At 38.8% G+C, this 18413-nt stretch overlaps 1 protein-coding gene across 1 annotated transcript in view; it reads right to left on the reverse strand.

Annotated features, from left to right (window-relative positions):
* The window catches only part of Angpt1 (angiopoietin 1), a 243016-nt gene that overhangs the window by 63334 nt on the left and 161269 nt on the right, over positions 1-18413 (reverse strand). Inside the window, exon 4 of the mRNA XM_042055692.1 lies at positions 5423-5655. Coding sequence (XP_041911626.1) covers positions 5423-5655 — 233 coding nt within the window. The remainder of the gene's footprint in view (positions 1-5422; positions 5656-18413) is intronic.

An 18413-nucleotide genomic window follows, 5' to 3' on the forward strand; every position in this document is an offset into this window, starting at 1 on the left:
GACCTCTTTTACATCCTCTTCTGCTGTCTCTGCCTTGACTCTAAGATTTAGCCTGTTGATCTACATATATGTTCCTATGCTTTCCTGACAACACACATGTTATTTGCACTCCCTGTGAAAAACTGTTCCTCTACTATATTCCTTTCAAAGACATAGCCATCATTTCTCTTTTAGAGCCAACTTACCTATGCTTCAATACTGGTTCCATTTTTTTTCTAGGTATGAAGATAAATTGGTTATATTTTTAAGTTCCCCATGGCAGTTACAAAATGTGCTAGACTTAGTAAATTCTCCATAATCTTTTAGTGAGAAAACTAAATACAGGTAAGTTTACATAGTATTAGAGTCACACTAAACATTTAATAAAATTATTAAGAAAAGTCTATAGATGCTGAATGGTACTCTTATTCTGTCCTGGTGATGACATTTTATGTGGGGTGTGTGTGTGTGTGTGTGAGTGTGTGAGTGTGTGTGTGTGAGTGTGTGTGTGTGTGTGTGTGTGATGTCTGTGTGTGTGATGTCTGTGTGTGTATGTGTATGTCTCTGTGTATGTGTGTGTGTGTACATTTTCCTGAGTGAGCAGATGCACTTGTGTGTGAACACACGTGTATATGTCAGAAGTCCACCTCAGGTTTTTTTCCTCAAGGGTCATCAACTTTTGTATTGAGACAGGGTTTCTCACTGGCCTGGATCTTGCTGAGCAGCCTAGGCTATTTGGCTAATAGAGCGCAGGGGATTCACCTCTTCCCAACACTGGGATTACCGAAGCTTGTCCCATGCCCAGTTTTTTCCATCATTCCTGAGGATCAAACTCAGGTACCAATGCTCACATCGCAGGCCCCTTGCTGACTGTGCTAGCTCCCAGGTCTCCTTGTCATGATTTTATATATGTGTTTGGTTGGTGCCTGCAAACCTGGGTTTACCACCAATGAAGAATTCAGGAACTTATTATTCATTTAACTGTTTTTCTCTCAAATTCCAATTTCCTAGAAGCCACTAAATTCTAAAACATATTGTTTCTTCCCAGACCAGTGAACAATGGGAAGAGATGTAGGAACTTAACAAGTTTTTGTTATGTAAAAACAAAAATAACTGGTATTCCCGGAAGAGGCTATGTAAAAAAAAAATAGTTGCTACAAAGCTACTTTTGATTGAATAGATAAATTCATGAATCACATTTTATTATGGCAGGAATGCACTCAAAGCTGAGTTAAATGAGGAGATAGTGAATGTGTCACTTTATGATTTGCCTAAATAGTGGTTCCTCTTTCAATTTTTCTTTTCTTTCCTCCTTTTTTCTTTTAGCATTCTATTCCTCAATTAAATTCCAATTTCCTATTATGATGTGGTTTCTGTTGCTTCCATCGTACGTGGCGATAGCTTAATTTACCAGGGCACAGGGACAACGATGGCTGGTGGCTACGGGCAGTGACCACAGGGCTCACGTGTCCTCTCTAAAGCAGCAAACACATTGTTTCCATGCCATTGCCACTGTGAACTTTTTAATTCTAGCAATAACTATGATCTGCCAAAAATCGTGAAGCAAGCAGCTCAGCTCTGATGCAGTGATAACACGGAAGGCAATATTTCTCTAGTGGGGAATGTACCTAAGAACAAATGTGACCAAACGTTCTCAAAGATCACACAAAAATAAATGTGTTATCCGGAAGCTGCAGAAGTTTGAAATGACCACTGGCCTGTGGGATCATTGCTGCCTGTTGGTGCGTTATTGTGAAAGCACGCTTCTCAGCAATATTTAGGGTAAGTGTTTCTTATGGCGTCATATGTTCTAGAACGAAAGCACCATGAAATGGAAATGATTATTCTATGGAAAGACAGGTTAACAGTTTTTTGAATCAAAAAAAAAAAAAAAAAAAAAAAAAAAAAAAAAAAAAAAAAAAAAAAAAACTTCGGGGAAAGTAACATATCTACTCATTGTGTCCCAGACAAACTTTGTCATGGCACCTTAATGCATTATCACATAATTTTCACTTCTTTGTGGTAAAACACATAAAATCGATTCCTGCCCAAGCTTGAACTATACAATAGACAACGATAAGCTCCACATATTTATGATGTTCCGTGGACTCTTCAGGGAAATCTGTGATCCTATTTTAGACATCAGGAAACTGAAGGAGGCTAAAAGTGGAAGCTTGGATGGCTCTTAGGCGTGAGTCTAGAGGACCGTGTTCAGTGTGCCGAAGAAATCCTGCTTGCAGACAACTCTTAATGCTTGTCTAACCGAATTTTATTCCGGAGGAAAGATGGAAGGGACTAAAGCTTAGTGCGCAGTCTGTGTCATTGGAACTGTGTGCTTTGCTTTATATCAAACATCTCATTTCATTCTTTTCTTATCCTGGCAAAGGAGGCAAAATTATCCTGCCAGATGTTTTCTACCTCACCATCAGACAGAGAAAACTCACTACCAATGTACTCTACTTGCATGGCATTATATTTGAGATCATTCCCCAAATGACTAAAGTACAGTGAAATCAAAGTTAATTTTTTTTTTTTTTTGGTTTTTCGAGACAGGGTTTCCCTGTGGTTTCTAGAGCCTGTCCTGGAACTAGCTCTTATAGACCAGGCTGGCCTCGAACTCAGAGATCCGCCTGCCTCTGCCTCCCGAGTGCTGGGATTAAAGGCGTGCGCCACCACCGCCCGGCTCAAAGTTAATTTTTGTTTTGTGAGCTTCTCATTATGACACTGTTTGAACTTTCAATATTTATTTTAGGAAATTTAATGTCGTGTTGTGTTATATCAATTTTGCTATATTTGTATGCATATAAATTTAAAAGTACAACAGTTTTATATACTCGTCTGATAAACAGTAAGCCTGGATAACAAATAAATTTTGGGCCATAAAATAAGAAAGGTTGGAGATGTGTTTAATTGCTATAATGAAAGCAAAGTTCATCTGGCAAAATATTTAATTCAGCACCAAGGTATTTACACCTTGACATTTAAGTGCATGGTGAGTAAAGACTGTGTATGGCTCACGTGGAAGTATAAAGATGAAGAGGATTAACATCTTGATAGAAACCACAGTGAGAGGTACATCTGTTGTGTGCCTCTTAAGAGAACGAAAATGGCTGGGTCGCTTACCTGAGATGAAAGGGAATACAAACTATCCAGAACAACGTCTGCAGCTTTGAGAGCACAAAACCCAGTGCAGCATCAGACAGTCCTGCACCGAGTCTCAGCTAAGACAAGGTTTGCTTTACAGCTGCATCATGAAAAGGAAGGACTATATATGAAGTCTTAGAGCATCAGAAAATTCAGTCTGCGTCATTATTGCCACTACCCTTCAGATGTTCTCCTCCTCATAGAGCAGACGCCGACACCTTCCCCGCACCCTGAGTAGATGCTCAGCATGGCCGGCACCTGTCATATTTGCTACCATAATTTCTCAACAAATGAACAAAGAAGACATTTGGTTACTGATATTGGAGTCAAAGTCCAAACCACAGCAGAAATTTTAGTTACAATCCCTGCTTCTAACAGCTTGAAGACATGTTTATTAGACAAACACTGAGGAATGAAATTAAATCATGATAAGTAGGCAGACATACGAGCTTTGTGAGAATCCCCAGTGCTGGACATTTCTGAAATCATGTACAAAACACTACCCAACTCCATGTGCTTAAGTCTCAGGATGATAAGAAAAATATGTTTTCAATCTTTCTCCCAATGTATTCATCTCAATATGAGAATAGATAGGTTTCATATTAATGCTTAATTTATAAATACTCATGAGCTCTATTAAAATTCTCTGGCAAAATCCTACCAAGCTTTTCTTCCAGTGGACTCCAGCTCAGGGTTTGGCAAGCCCTGTCTGATTAGCAGGTTTTTTTCTTCCCAATCACATTGCTGAGCACACCCAAATGGAGCTCTCCAGACTCACTGTTTAAAACAAGTTCTTTACAAAATATCTCTGGGGCTTGTTTAGACTATCTAAAGGAGATACAATGTAAGGAAATGGAGTGTAACAGAGAAATGTGAAACGTCTCTAAAACAAGATCTCTTCTCGTCAAGTTATCTTGTGTATTCCTATCTCTACATGAAAGAAAAGAATGAACCACAGCTTTTTTTAATGTAGCTCCATGAGTCAAGGATCGGCCACATGTGTACATTGCACACCCACACTGAACCGTGGCGTGAGTGGTCACACCAGCCACAGCTCGATGACTACAATCAGTTTCAGATGTAAGCAGTGCTCTCGCTCCTCTTCATTTACAAGCCCCTCCCTGCTCAGAGGGCTGACTGCAGGCTAGAACTGCAGGAGATGACCCCAGCCTCCAAATGTGAAAGCCCTGTACTAAGCTGCAGGTCAGGGTTCTGCTTATACTGGATTTGTGCAAAAGCGCATTCCTTCAGGGATGCTTGGGTGAGAGGAGGACAAGATGTTCAAAAGGGAAAGGAGTTTGATTCAGAAGTCTGAAGACTCGAATTGGGTCTCCAGAATCCATGGAGATCTCGAAGCAGAGAAGAAACTCTATGAAGTTGTCCCTTGACAGACACATCTACACTATGGCACACATATGAACGTAGTTTTACATACATCAGTCCCACACACAATAAAGAAAGAAGAATTAATGGATGGATATCAGTCGGGTGGTGGTGGCAGACGCCTTTAATCTCAGCACTCTGGAGGCAGAGTCAGGCAAATCTCTGTGAGTTCGCGCCCAGCCTGGTCTACAGAGCGAGTTCCAGGACTGACTCCATAGCTACTGTCTTGAAAAACAAAACAAACAAACAAACAAAATGATGGATATCTTCTCAAGGTATATTGACTTGCAGCTGTGTGGCTCCAGATATTCCAGTTATATAAAATTTTAAATTCCATCACCACAAAGATCCCTACAGAGATGTCCTTGTTAGATCCCTGCACAGGACCAAGGATAAGGGATCTTAGTGGATATTTTACAACAACCATCTTTCCTTACTATAATGCTTATTAAAACCATCTTTCACCTTTTCACAGCTGGACTTCCCTTCCCCTCTCTCCTGAAACAAGAAACACTTAAAATTAATTATGAAACAGGAACTGCCACAAAACTCACCCCAGAACTCTGAACTCATTTTTAGTATTGCCTAATTTCTGCTCTATACAGAAGTATCTAACACCATAACCATTACAGTATAAGGGATTTTATCAATGTTAAAAATACCAAAAATGAAAGATGATTTTTATAGCATCCTTTTAGAGAGACATTGCAACACACAAATTCAAATTTAAAAATAATTGTCCTGAACTTAGCGAGCAGTAAAACCTGCCAGCTAAATCTTGAGAGTGCTTTTCAGGATGAAGTCCATCTACAGCATTTGCATTGGCACCCGTGCAGTTCAGAAAACAGTAGCAATCCTTTACTTGTTTGCATGAAAGAAAATATTCACAAAGCCAAAAGCAGGAAAGAATTCTTACCACCTTCCTTAGTGCACAGGCTGACGAGGTTATGGACTGTGTCCATGAGCTCCAGCTGTTGTCTTTGAAGGACGCTGTTGTTGGTGGTGGCTCTCGTGAGCTGCTTCTCTAACTCCTGGATGATGAATGTTTGCCGCGTAACCAGACTTTGGAGGTTTTCCTTCTCCTCCTTCAAGGTGTCCAATTCTTCTTTGTGTTTTCCCTCCATTTCTAAAATTTTATGTTCTAATAAACTACAAGGAAATGAAAATAAGACTTAATTCTTACAGTGCTGGAGAAACAAGGTTGTAATTCTACTTGTCCCCGGGATTAAGATTACAAGTTTAAATTATTTATTATAGGAGTGTGTATGTGTGTGCATGTGTTCGTGTGCATGTGTGGATGTCTCCATGTTCATCTGCACATGCACATTTGCTTACACGTGCTACAGTGCATTTGCATATTTCAGAAAATGGTTTACAAGTGTCAGCCATTGCCTTCCCCTCTGTGGGTTCTGAGGACTGAACTCAAATCATCAGGCTTGGTAGGCAGTAAGGCCCCTTACCTGCTCAGTGGTCTTACTGGCTCATAAAAGTAGTTTTTGTGAGACAAAAATGTATAGAGTGTCAACCACATGAAAAGCACAAATCGAAACCACAGTGAGATTCTTTTTCACCATTGGCAGACGCCAATCATTAAGAGAATAGCAAGAAAAAGCCCCAGTGGCTAAGAGCACTTACTGCTCTTAAGTAGGGAGGACCCGGGCTCTGTTCTCAACACCCACATGGCAACTTACAGACACTTGCAATTCTAGTTCCAGAAGATCGAAATGCCATTTCTAATTTCCATGGGCACATGCATGCAGCTGGCTCATATACACACTCATGCACACATATGCACATAAAATGGATGAATTATGAAAAAGAAAGTGACTTCAAATGCTAACAGAGATGTGGACAAAAGGAAACCTTTCTGCAAGTAAGAATCTATTGAGGCAGGTTCTGCAGGAAGAGAAAGCAACTTAACCAATCCTGTTTTGCAACTCTAGCTTTCTTTTCCTGTGAAGTCAGGCTTCTGAATGAGACGTGTGGCTATCACAGTTCCTGAATCACTAGGCTGGCAGTGCGGAAAAGGAAGACTCCACTATGTGAGTACCATAGTCTTACAGAGAAATGTGGGATACTTGGCTCAAAGTAATGCAACCATGGGAAGCTTTTCTCAGCGCTCTTCCAACGCCACCCTCCTTGTGCAGTGTGCATGAAAAGCGACAAAGAACGCAGAAGCACTTGGGGATCTGGGCAACTGACTTGAAATAAAAGGCATTTTACACTTTATAGAGTGTCTAATACACTAGTATTCTTAGGGGAAAGGACTCACTCAGTTTTCTTAGTTCTGTTTTCAGACGGTTCCAAGCCGTCCTTAGTTTACAAGGTGCTATTCCAATGCAGCACACCCAGAATGGGCACTTAATTTACCTTGGAGAAATAGAGAGCTGAATCATTCCTATAAGTCTTCAAAAAGAAGACACTAGGGAGTGTTTTAAATTTAATACTTAAATTATACAATCTAGTGTGTTTGAAGAGTCAAACTTTCCAAGTGTTTGCGAGAAGGGGCAAGATGTAACATCTGACCATCTTTACACACAGGAAGAAGTGTGGCAAGAAACACTCAAGGATATTCCAGGTCTTTGCTAACAAATCTGCTCTCCAAAAGAGAGTGTAGCCTAGTATATGATAGAGAGCTGCTGGGAAGCTGGGCCCATTTGTGAGACCAACTTAATTCGCAGAAATTTTGGGATTGAGCCAAAGTTCACATATGCAGGTTCCACACGGATACCCCGTAAGGGATGCCGCATTTCTCTCTTGAGTTTCCTTCATTCTACGAGATGCCAAGACAGAAAGAATCCTTCACTTCTCCTGGCTGTACAGGGACCTCTATTTGTGAAGGGAAGAGGAGAAATAGTTATGGTCATTTATATTCGTTTAATATAACTGAAAAAAAAGTTAGAAAAGGAAGCCAGAGTAAGATGAAAGAAGGGATCTCTAGGGAATAAGTGTGATGCAGTGTCTTTTAGTAGTTCCTGCTGTGCCAACAACTTGTTGCTGCTAGAAAAACTCTCATGAGAGGAGAAAAAAGCAGAGGGAGAGGTGGGGGAGAAAGCAGTCAATTTTTCGATTGTTTGTATTGATTTTAAATAGTGCCATCCACATCCTACTTAACTGAGGAGTTCTCTGCTGTGGATGGTGGTGAAGCCTTCCTTTCTGCTTGTAGATTTTTGGCTTTTGATCTGAGAATTAACCACAACCAATGTTCCAGCTCATGTTTAGTTTACTTTTTAGTTATGTTTGCTCCTATTTCAGGAGTGGAGATCTGATTCATGACTGCCGCAACTCAGAGTCGTTAACTTATAAGAAAATCGTGTGTCATATTCACATCAGTAATCATATTCTACCGGGAAATCTTTAGCATTAATGGCTAAGATGATGATCATGTACATGCAGTTCATGACTTGGAAGCTGAAGAGTTCATATGATTCTGGACAAACGTTCTGAGCAAGTGTTTGTATCCCAGAAGTAAAATCAGAGCTGGCCTTCCAGGTTTCCTAATTAACAGACAATATCAGGTTCTAGTTATAAGTCATATTTATTAGTTGCTAAGTGCCAATAACTATGTGGCATATAAGATGGCAATATTTCTACACCAAGGATTTATTTTTAGACAGCAAGTCTCAGAGAAAAATCATAAGCAGCAAGAAACTTCTGTTTCCAGCATAATTCATTTTTCATACTTTGTGTTAATATTTTCCACTTCTGCATCTGACGTGTCTCTACGAGAAGAGCACTGGGAGAGGCTGCTGCTCCACTAGAGAAGTCAGTCAACGACACTGGGAGCTTTGTTTTGCTTTGTTTTCAACACAATTTGGAAAGCTGGGAGAGTAAAAGGAAGATGAAGGAGATCCTTAATCCAAAGAAAACAATCTTGGGGGTTGGCTTGTAGAAGAAAAGTGGTTTCCTTCGTTAAGGGAATAGACATTATCACATTGGAAAGAACATTAATTTTCATTACCCACTAAACAGGTGTTAATCTACCATGACGTCCAGGTTTCAAGTGGCATCAGCCCAGACTGTCACTTTAGAAGAGATATTCAGGGAGAAAAAGAAGCATCCACCATCAGGATGCAAGAAGACACTGATCATAGATATCTCAAAGGACTGGGAAACCAAAGCAGCAATGCTCTGGCTGCAATACTGGATCCCTGACATACGGAATAAATAAAGTTTCCCAGAAAGTGTTTCCTATCAGGATACTTAGGTCTCTCTTCATAGCCTTCCTAGTCCAGTTATTTTCTAGTACGATTATAACTAATCTTTTACATGTGTGATATCCCTTAGACTCTTTCAGAATGACCATCTCTTCCTGACCCTTCTGTCTGCTCTGATGGAACTCATCCTCTTTTTTCATCTACTCTTTATGTATGGTTTCCAAAAGACTTTCCTCTTTCCTCTTTTTCTCTTTGCCTCTTTTTGCACTTTCAAAGTCAACCTGTTTGCCCTATTTATTTCAAATGGTTTGAATCCAAGATTCACTCTTCAAAAAGGTATATACAGTCTGCAGCTATTAACACATGTGTAATATAATATTAGAGTTACATAACACTTAAGGAAATCCCTATCTCCTTTGATTCTTTTTCTTAAAAAAATTTCTTTTTATGCTTATTCTAGGTGTAAGGGTGTTTTGTCTGCATGTATGTCTGTGTACTATAACATGCAGTATCCATAAAAACCAGAAGAGAGAATCAGATTCTCTGAACCCTGAGTTATGAGTTTGAGCTGCCATGTGGGTTCTGGGAACTGAACCTGTGCAAAAGGTTGTGAAAGAGATGCAACCAATCTTCTCTTCAGTCTTTCCTTTGATTCTTACAGCATTAGAGTTGACTTGAATGAAACTGATTTCCAAGTCCTAGAATATTAGTAGCAATCTATACTTCTTATCTAAAACCTTAAAACGTACATTAAGTATTGGAATCAGGGCTTAAAGAACATGTTCTCAGTTGCTTTATGTTTAAAAGCTACACAGATCCCCACTGCTATGAAACTGGTCCCCATCCACAACTATCCCATTGACGCAGTGTAATGCAGCCTTTACCTATGTGATGGCTTGATTAAGAGATGATCCCTCATGAATGTGGACCTATACTTAATCCTCATGAGGGGTGCTATTAGGGTAGGTTTGGGAGATGTGGCCTTGTTGGAGGAAGTATATCACTAAGGGGCAGGGTTTTTTAGTTCCTAAGCTACAAGCCATTCCCAGTTCTCTCCCTTTCTACTTCATGCTTAGAGTTTAAGATGTGAGCCTTCAATATTAATCCTGTCGCCATACCTTCAATGCATCATCATGACCTCAAACCCTCTAGAACCATAAGAACGTGGTATTTAATTACAGAAATAGAAAAGTGGCTACTATAACCACTATTTACATTATTTACATTATTTACATCACACCATTAATTAAGCTATCACCAGAAACATCTCTGCAACATGTGCTCTTCATCATCTGATTGGTTTGGGAGCTTGAGAGGCACAGTACTTTAACTTACCCATTTTTCCCATCTGTAAGGGAAATCTTTTTAAAAAGTCACAACTAAGTTTTTGTTTTTAAAAATTTATTTTATTTATTTGTGTGTGTGTGTGTGTGTGTGTGTTAGTGTGTCTGTCTGTCTGTCTGTGGGCGAATGTGCCCATAGAGGAAGGCCCGAGGTATCTGATCCCTGCTGCAATTATAAGGAGATGTCAGCTGCCCAACATGAATACTAAGAATTGAACTCAAGTCATTTGAAAAAGTAATCAGTGAGCCACATTCCCGGTGCCAAGGGGTTCTTAATTATAGCTGAACCTTTAAATGTCTGCCATCCAATTTAATCTTTCTATCCAATACATTGATCATATTCCATCTGGTCCCTGAATCCTTCTATAGATTCTCTATCATTACTCCTAATCAGAAAAAGTCCAAAGATCCTTTCTCCATCTGGCATGGAGACCACTAGATAAGAAAGTCAAATCTTGGGACATTAGATCCTAAAACAGGATTTTAAAAAAAAGTTGTTGATTTCCTTAATGATAACTTTTAACAAGTTTAGTTGAGGGTTAAGCTCATAACAAAGCTGGGATCCTGACTCAAAACATCAGTGCCTGGCTTTTGTTTCAGAGTTTATTAAACAGAAAGAGAACTCTACGGTCAAACTTTTGGAAGATTCAGATGAGATAAACCCTTTTTCTTGGGATGCTTCTTTTGAGCTCAGTGTTCCATGGGGCAAGTTTACCAACTGTGCATTCAGCCTACACACACTGAACTGCAAATTCCAAAACATAGTTTCTCACAGGATTCTCAGTACTTCCTGTTTCCCATCTTTCTGGGAGCACTTTGAGAAGAGACATGCATAGGATTTTGGCACTTAACTTCTAGTTTGAGGCAGAGGTGCACTCTAATGAAGAATAAAATAAACAAAATAATCTAGGTCTTGAACTTCAGTAAAAGCTCGTGAAAGGGTATACATAATTTGAACATTCTGGTTGATTTGCCTGCCCAGCACACACCCTCCTTTTCTACAATATATCTTCCTGGAAATATTTAAAACCATTGGATACATCTTGAAACTTTCACATAAATGCTCTCCCTTTCAAATTGTTTCCCACAATAGAATTCTTAACATAGCAGCCAATGAATGCTAGTGGTGAGAGCTGCCTGTGCTATGTGTAAATATAGCTCTTGATACAAGGAAGAGATGTTGAAAATATAGAAAAGGCTTAATTTTTATCTGTCTTAACTTATTTACAAAAGCCTTAATTATTTCCTTGTTTGTAGCATGCACTATGTCACCATATGGTACAACTATGGGCATGAAAAGGATGACTTTTTTTCTAGGTTAAATTTATAATTTGCTACTAAATTAAATACTAAATTCTCTTTCAAAATATGGTCACGTTTGTTTGGCAACTCAAATTTGGGGCAGAATTATAAATACTATAAGGTCATTATCAGACAGCAAACATTTCAAAGCTTGAGGAAATAAGAATAAGCTAAATATATTGTAGAAGCCAGAAATAAAGAAGAAAAAAAGACTGATACATTGTGTGACTTAAGAGAATGTAATAGAGATATTAGAAAATGAATGTTTAACTGCATAAAATATTTTCAGTACATATAACAGGATTTATATGCCACAAAGAATTCATGTGAGTTAGTAAAACAAAGACAATTGATGTAATCAAATGAAAACACTTGGGCAATCCAGTCATAAAAGAAATACATATAGCTTATAAGCACTATGACCTGATACCCTAGTAAGCATAGCAGGGATATTTTGGAAAATTAGAGCACACATACACACACAAACTTGGGGAGAATATATAATTTAAAGTAGTTGTCTACATTTTACAAAATTTTAAACAATCAAGATATATCTAATTAATATTATTTTATTAGTATAAATGCAAATATATGTTGGGCATAGTTGCATCTCTAGTCCCCACATTTGGGAAGCTGAAGCAGGAGTGTATTGTGGAAATTCAAGGCTAGTCTTTACTTCACAGCTGGCCTGGGCCAATTAATGAGAGCCTGTCTCAACAAAGTAAAACAAACCAAGACAAAAAAAATAGCAAAAAATGAATAAAGAGAACTGTAAATTATGGTGTATTAAAAATGAGTGGGTGCTCATTCTTTAGAAAAAAGAGTTATGACCATACAATTACACATGTATTAATGTAAGATATTTATGACATACTTTATGAAATAATAGGAATAATCCTACATTTAAAATAATATCTAAAATATATGTGTATAACATATAAATATGTCCATATGTATAGTTGCATGCCAGAATGTGTTTGTGTCAACATTCTAAAGGTTTATATATTTGTATAGAACTATGTACACTACATACTCATGATCATATTGCTAGTGAACTTTTAGAAAGTATAGATGAATAAGAACCAATTTATTTAGCAATTGGTGCAAGGGCATGTTGCAAGGGAAGGTGGTGATGTGGAAACAGGCCAACGTTAATTGCACATACTCATATTTAATTTGTGGTCTACATTACTTTTTAAATTTTTTCAAGGAATGAATTAGATAGAAGTCTATAGATAATGGATTCTGTACACCCTGTTAAGAAGTTTAAAAGTTGGACTGAATTAGTCAGCCTCAGCGTGTAGATTAAGAGCCTTGGCTGCTATTCCATTGGACACTAGATGTGCATAATTGTGATGTGATCATTATGGTTTAATAGTGTTAACAAAAGTGAAAAAATTTCAGTATTTAGTGTAAATCATATGATTTGTGTTTTCCACTGAAAGTATTTTAGTTATGTGTATGTTAGTTATGTTAGGGATGTGTGTGTGCATGTGTGTGTGGGCACAGGTGAGAATAAGTGGCATTTTAGGGGCTAGCATTACTGGTGTGATATTGGCCATTTATTCATTTAACATTTGAAAATTATTTAAAACTGTTTATGCTATGTGAGGGGAATTGGGCCTGGTAGTAGATAAATCATAAAATTCAGACTATACCAGGAGATTACTTCTTAGTGCTGTACATTCTGCACACATGCATAAGCACATATGTCATGGAATGGGTCGAATAACTGTAGAAGGTAGGTATTATGTATATTGTAATTAGGAAACTTCCCTCACTGAGTTAAAGAATGGCTCCTAGCCAAAGCAGTGTGTGTAGTGAGTTTTCAAGGATGAACAGGAGTTTGCCAACCAAATAAGGAATGTCAACCACGCTAGACAATTCAAGCATCAAATTAGTATAGAATAACATCATGTGGTAATGTGGGATACATCTAACATAATTGAACACAGCTATGTCTGCCAGGCATCGTCCTTTGTGTTTCATATACATTCATACAGCATTAATCTTCATGTCAACTTCAAACAGTATTATCATCATCATCATCACCTCTATGTTCAACATTAGCCAACAAGCCACAGAGAGTCTCATGAACTTGCCTAGAATCACACAAAAAGTACACAATAGAGCTAGTTACAGCAAGAACAGAGGAAAGTGAAACCCAGTCAGTCTGGTCTCAGAATTGCTGCCGGTAGCTTCTAAACTAAAACCAGTAGGGGGAAAATGCTTCAGAATGATTGTATTAACAGCCAGGCACTGTGTTCTGCACCAAAGAACTTTAACTTCTTTTGATCTGCTATAATATTCAATGGGTGGAAGAACCTTAGGAAAAAAAAGATTGGAATTTGAAAAAAATAATGATTTTGTCCACAACCTGAGTAGGTCATGCTGGCACAAAGCTAAGGATACCAAAGTCGCTGCAGGGGAACAGTTGAGAACTGATGAGAGTCCAACCTAAATATACTCAACTGATAAAGATAGAAAGGACGGGATGTGTTTGAAAAATACTTCAGTGGTGGAAATCATCAAGATCGGCAAAGGCTGGCAAAGTATAGAGGATGCAGAGAAAGGGAAGGATTAATATGGTTCTTAGATTCCTTGTTGACTCAGAACTCTCCATTTCTCTCTGCTCCTGAGGCTCTTAAAACTGAGAAGAAGAAACATGGGTCTGCCATTCAGTTCACGATGTAAGAAACTTGACCTGGAAGATAAAGGCAATTCTTTCCCTGATTCTAGTTACAAGGAATAGGGTACCATAAGATATTGGACGTTTCTTTTCCTGCTATTGGGGACAAACGTGAGGGATTTGTGCAAACTTACACTCTGCTACTGAGCATCATGCTCAACCCTGAGTACTTGACCTCTTACAGCACTTGTCCTTGGTCAATATTATACACAGCTAATGCATTTAAATCCACTCTAATTTCTAGTGCTAGAACTTAGCTTGTCTTCCCTTTAGTAACTTTAAAGGCCTTATCAAATGGGGGATAGTTCCAATTAGAAGACTTTTCACTTCCTCCAAAACACTATTAAAACATCAATATTTCTTTAGTAACTCATTAGTATCCTGCAATTACATCAGATTCAATCACTTAAAAATACTTAACTTAATGATTACTCATAGCTCCAGCTGGGAGATAGATAAGACATCAACTAAGTTGAGTAAATTCCCAGTGTAAACTAAATAGTTTATGTGTCCGGTTCCAACACTGGAAGGACTAAATAATAGTCTTTACCTTGGTAGGTCAAAATCCACCAGCCTACCACTTTCTTCAATTTTATATTTGTTTGTTCTAAGCCAATCACTTGATGACCACTCCAGTTACACCCTAGGCTGCATAATGCTGGAAAATCTTTCTTATAGTGATTAACACAGAAAATCATCCTGGAAACAAATGTGAGCTTGGCTAGGTACTAGCTCTTTAGTCATGGACCAGCTATTTGAACTCTGTAAGGTTCAGCCTTTTAATTATGATGTGGAAATAGCAGGTTCTTTAGAAGACTCCTTGGAGGGGTAGCAACAGTGAACGGCGTGCATCTGACCCAGATGTTTACATTGTTAGATGTCAGCATGGTGGCAGCTGGAAAGGCGTTAGAAGATCCATCAAGCATCTGGTCCCATGTTACTCTGTACTGTCTTAATGACAGTATCCCTTGTCTTTAATCAGTACATTCAACACAATTGTCAAGAAAGCCTGAATGCCCCACCTTTGTATAAATGTGTTAATGTTTTCCTTTCAGGTATACCCCATTGTGTGAGAGAAATTTCTTCTACAACATTCTTCTGCCTACCTGTCTTCTCCATTTGGAAAACAATTAAGTCCAATATATGGCCTAGGAGACCCATGCTTCAGAGGCATCCTCCAGGACAGCTATGAACGCACATGAAAAAACAGCAATCATAGACTTACTCAAAAGTTTTAACTCTTTTGAACAACTTAATTTTGTTGTCCTTGAATGTAGAGCTTTGTAGATGTCAGTGTGGTGTTGCAATTCAAAAGATTGGACCTGCCTAGTGGCGTGATGCCCACTTGGTTATTTGAATAAAATTTCATTGATGTATATTCTCCTACACACCTTTAAAAAAACAGGGTTTCTCTGTGTAACAGTTTGGGGGATCCTGGAATTAATTCACTGTCTAGACCAAGTGGTCCTTGAACTCACTGAGCTCCCCCTGATTCTGCCTGCCTAGTGCGGGGATTAAAGCTGTGCGCTACCTCTGCCCATCTTTTCTTTTTTCTTTCTCTATTGTTTCCCCTTAGACAGGGTCTCGCTCTGTGACACTACAACTGCACTCTATCTGTCCTAGAACTCATCATGTGGACCAGACTGACCTCGAAGTCATAGAGATCCACCTAACTCTGCCTCTCCAGTCCTGGCACTAGAGACACTTGCCACCACACCCACCTTCTTTTCCATCATTTTTGATCAGAAGAAATGGGATAATATTAGAAGAATGTCACAAAATTTAGCACATTACATACCTCATTGCATGGTCATCCTAACCCTATCACAAGCAAAGCCTAATAGATTTCCATTTGTTTGGGTGTTTAATTGTGTATTTTAAACATAGAGATGGGAGGCCAAGTCTCCTTTTGATGTGGGAGAGTCTTCTGTTTGAGTTGATTTCATTGGCTAATAAAGAAACTGCCTGGCCCATTTGATAGACCGCCCCTTAGGTGGGTGGAGTAGACAGAACAGGAAGAGGAAGTGAGGTAGAAGGATCAGACAATTGCCACACCTCTCCTAAGTGAGGCAGACCGCTGTGCCTCTCCTCAGAGAGAAGCGAGATGCAATGAAGCTCCAGCCCAAGATGGACGTACGCTAGAAACTTCCCGGTAAGACACCTCTCATGGTGTTACATATATTATTAGATATGGGTTAGTCAAGATGTGAATAAGAGGCTGAAAATAATGGGCCAGGCAGTATTTAAAAGAATACAATTTGTGTGTTGTTATTTTGGGGCATAAGCTAGTCAGGAGGCCGGGAACTGGGCCACAGGAACGCAACCTGCAGCTCCACACTACAGAATGGTGCCCAACGTGGATAACTGAATCCACAGAAAGCCTGAGAAAGCTTGGGAAAGACTAGAGAAAAGCATGTTTTCTTGATAACAGCAATTTCTCAGTTCTGAGCAAGCGCTCTCATCTAAGAGAGGCTTCCTGACTCAGCTTCAGCTGCAAAACCCTGCAGCTCAATAAGAGGTCCTGCCACAAAACACTTAAACGGTGTTGATGAAAAGCTTTTCAGTTTTCAGCTGTAGCAGGAAAAAAGTTGTGCTGTTTTAAAATGCCGGCTTTCTGGGTCATCCTGCCAAGGGAAACTCTGACTCTTTTAAGCAGGGGATCCTGACTATGGAGCTTTTGATTGTTGTTTAACACTGTTGCAGCTTGCTTGCTGGGAGGGACCTTGAACCACCAGAGTTGTGGTGATAAACATGGCTACAGTCAGTACCTTTGCCAAGAGGCTGGAAAGCTAAGGAATGGGCTGGATCCAGCCGCCAAAGTCACGGCTTTAGTCCTACCGATATTGTTTGGTAAATTAAAGACTCATGTGATTAGAAAAAGAAAGAGATGTACAGTAAAAGAAAGATTCAAAGTCGAAGAAAATGTCCAAATGGTTTACAATGTGTTGAAAATATACGCAGGCTAAAGGTTAAAGTTCTTAAAAGTAAATAAGAAAAAAAAAAGGAAGTAGTTTGGTGTGGTAGTACACACCTTTAATCTCAACACTTGGGAGGCAAAGGTAGATTGACCTCTGTGACTTCAAGGTGTGGTAGCACACGCCTTTAATCACAGTGCCTGGGAGGCAGAGACAGATAGATCTCTGTGAGTTCAAGGTGTGGTAGTACACACCTTTAATCCCTGCACTGGGGAGGCAGAGGCAGACAGATCTCTGTGAGTTCAGGGACAGCCTGGTCTGCAGAGTTATTCCAGGACAAAGATATACAGAGAACTTGTCAAAAAATAAAAAAATAAAAGTAAAAATAAAGGAAATAGAGGTTAAAATAAAGCCATACAAAGATGGAAAATACACAAAGAATCTTGATGCTGTATACTATTATGCTCTCTTTGAATTGTTTGAATGCTGAGGAAGGAGCAACAGCTGCTAAAAGATATTTGTTTATAAATGCTGCTGAACTAATCCAAGATAGATATTTTGAAAATACCTTGACTTCAGAATTTGGATCTAAGGATATGATACTTTGGAAAAGAGATTCTTCTTTTATTTTTACAGAAAATGAGACCCATTGGATTGCTTCTATCCCAATATGGCATGATAGACCACGACCTCCTGAAAGGTTGCTATGAACACCCTCAAAAAATCACTTCGCTCAACTGATGACTAAGATGAACCTGGCACACAGGTTACATTATGAAAGATCTGATTAACAGCGCCCCCATTCAGCAGGAAGCAGTTTGGAGAGAAATAACTGCGCCCATATTCCCAAATATTGTTTTTAAATGTTCTTTTACATTTAAAGGGGGATATGATATAGATATGAATAATTTGTATTGGTATAGATTTTAAGGTCAATTTTGTTATATGTATATGTATTTCTGCTCTTGATTAAGGTATTGTGATTGTGTAATTCATTTAAAAATGTAATGTATAATTAGGAAATATAGGTTGTTAATGAATAATCATTGATAATAGTAAAACTTGTAGTCATGTTAGTTAGATTTTCTAGATATATAGAGATATATTTCAGTTAAATAGGCATTCTTCATATCTTTCAAAGACTACAGAATATGGCAATTTAAATGTTTTAATAACTCAGGACTTTTCATGACAATGAGACATGTCTGCTCCTGGCAGCACCAATCTACTTCAAAAGGAAGATGGGCATCAAAGAGGATCCTTATTGAGTTTGATAGCCATTTGGGCAAGAAACTGCTCTTGCCTGGACTATTGCATAAACTGGACATAGAGAACCCTCAGAGAGAGGACTGCTGAACTTGTCTAAAAGTGAGATGATCTTTCGGGATTCCTGATTCATGAAAGAGTCTGCAAGACATTCTGCAGGACACAGCAGAAAGTGACTGAACTGTCTTTGAAATTTCTTGCTTTATGGAAATGTCTGCTGGAAACTATGGGCCTG

This window comes from Arvicola amphibius, chromosome 9 (genome assembly GCF_903992535.2).
Source record: "Arvicola amphibius chromosome 9, mArvAmp1.2, whole genome shotgun sequence".
Taxonomy (NCBI): domain Eukaryota; kingdom Metazoa; phylum Chordata; class Mammalia; order Rodentia; family Cricetidae; genus Arvicola; species Arvicola amphibius.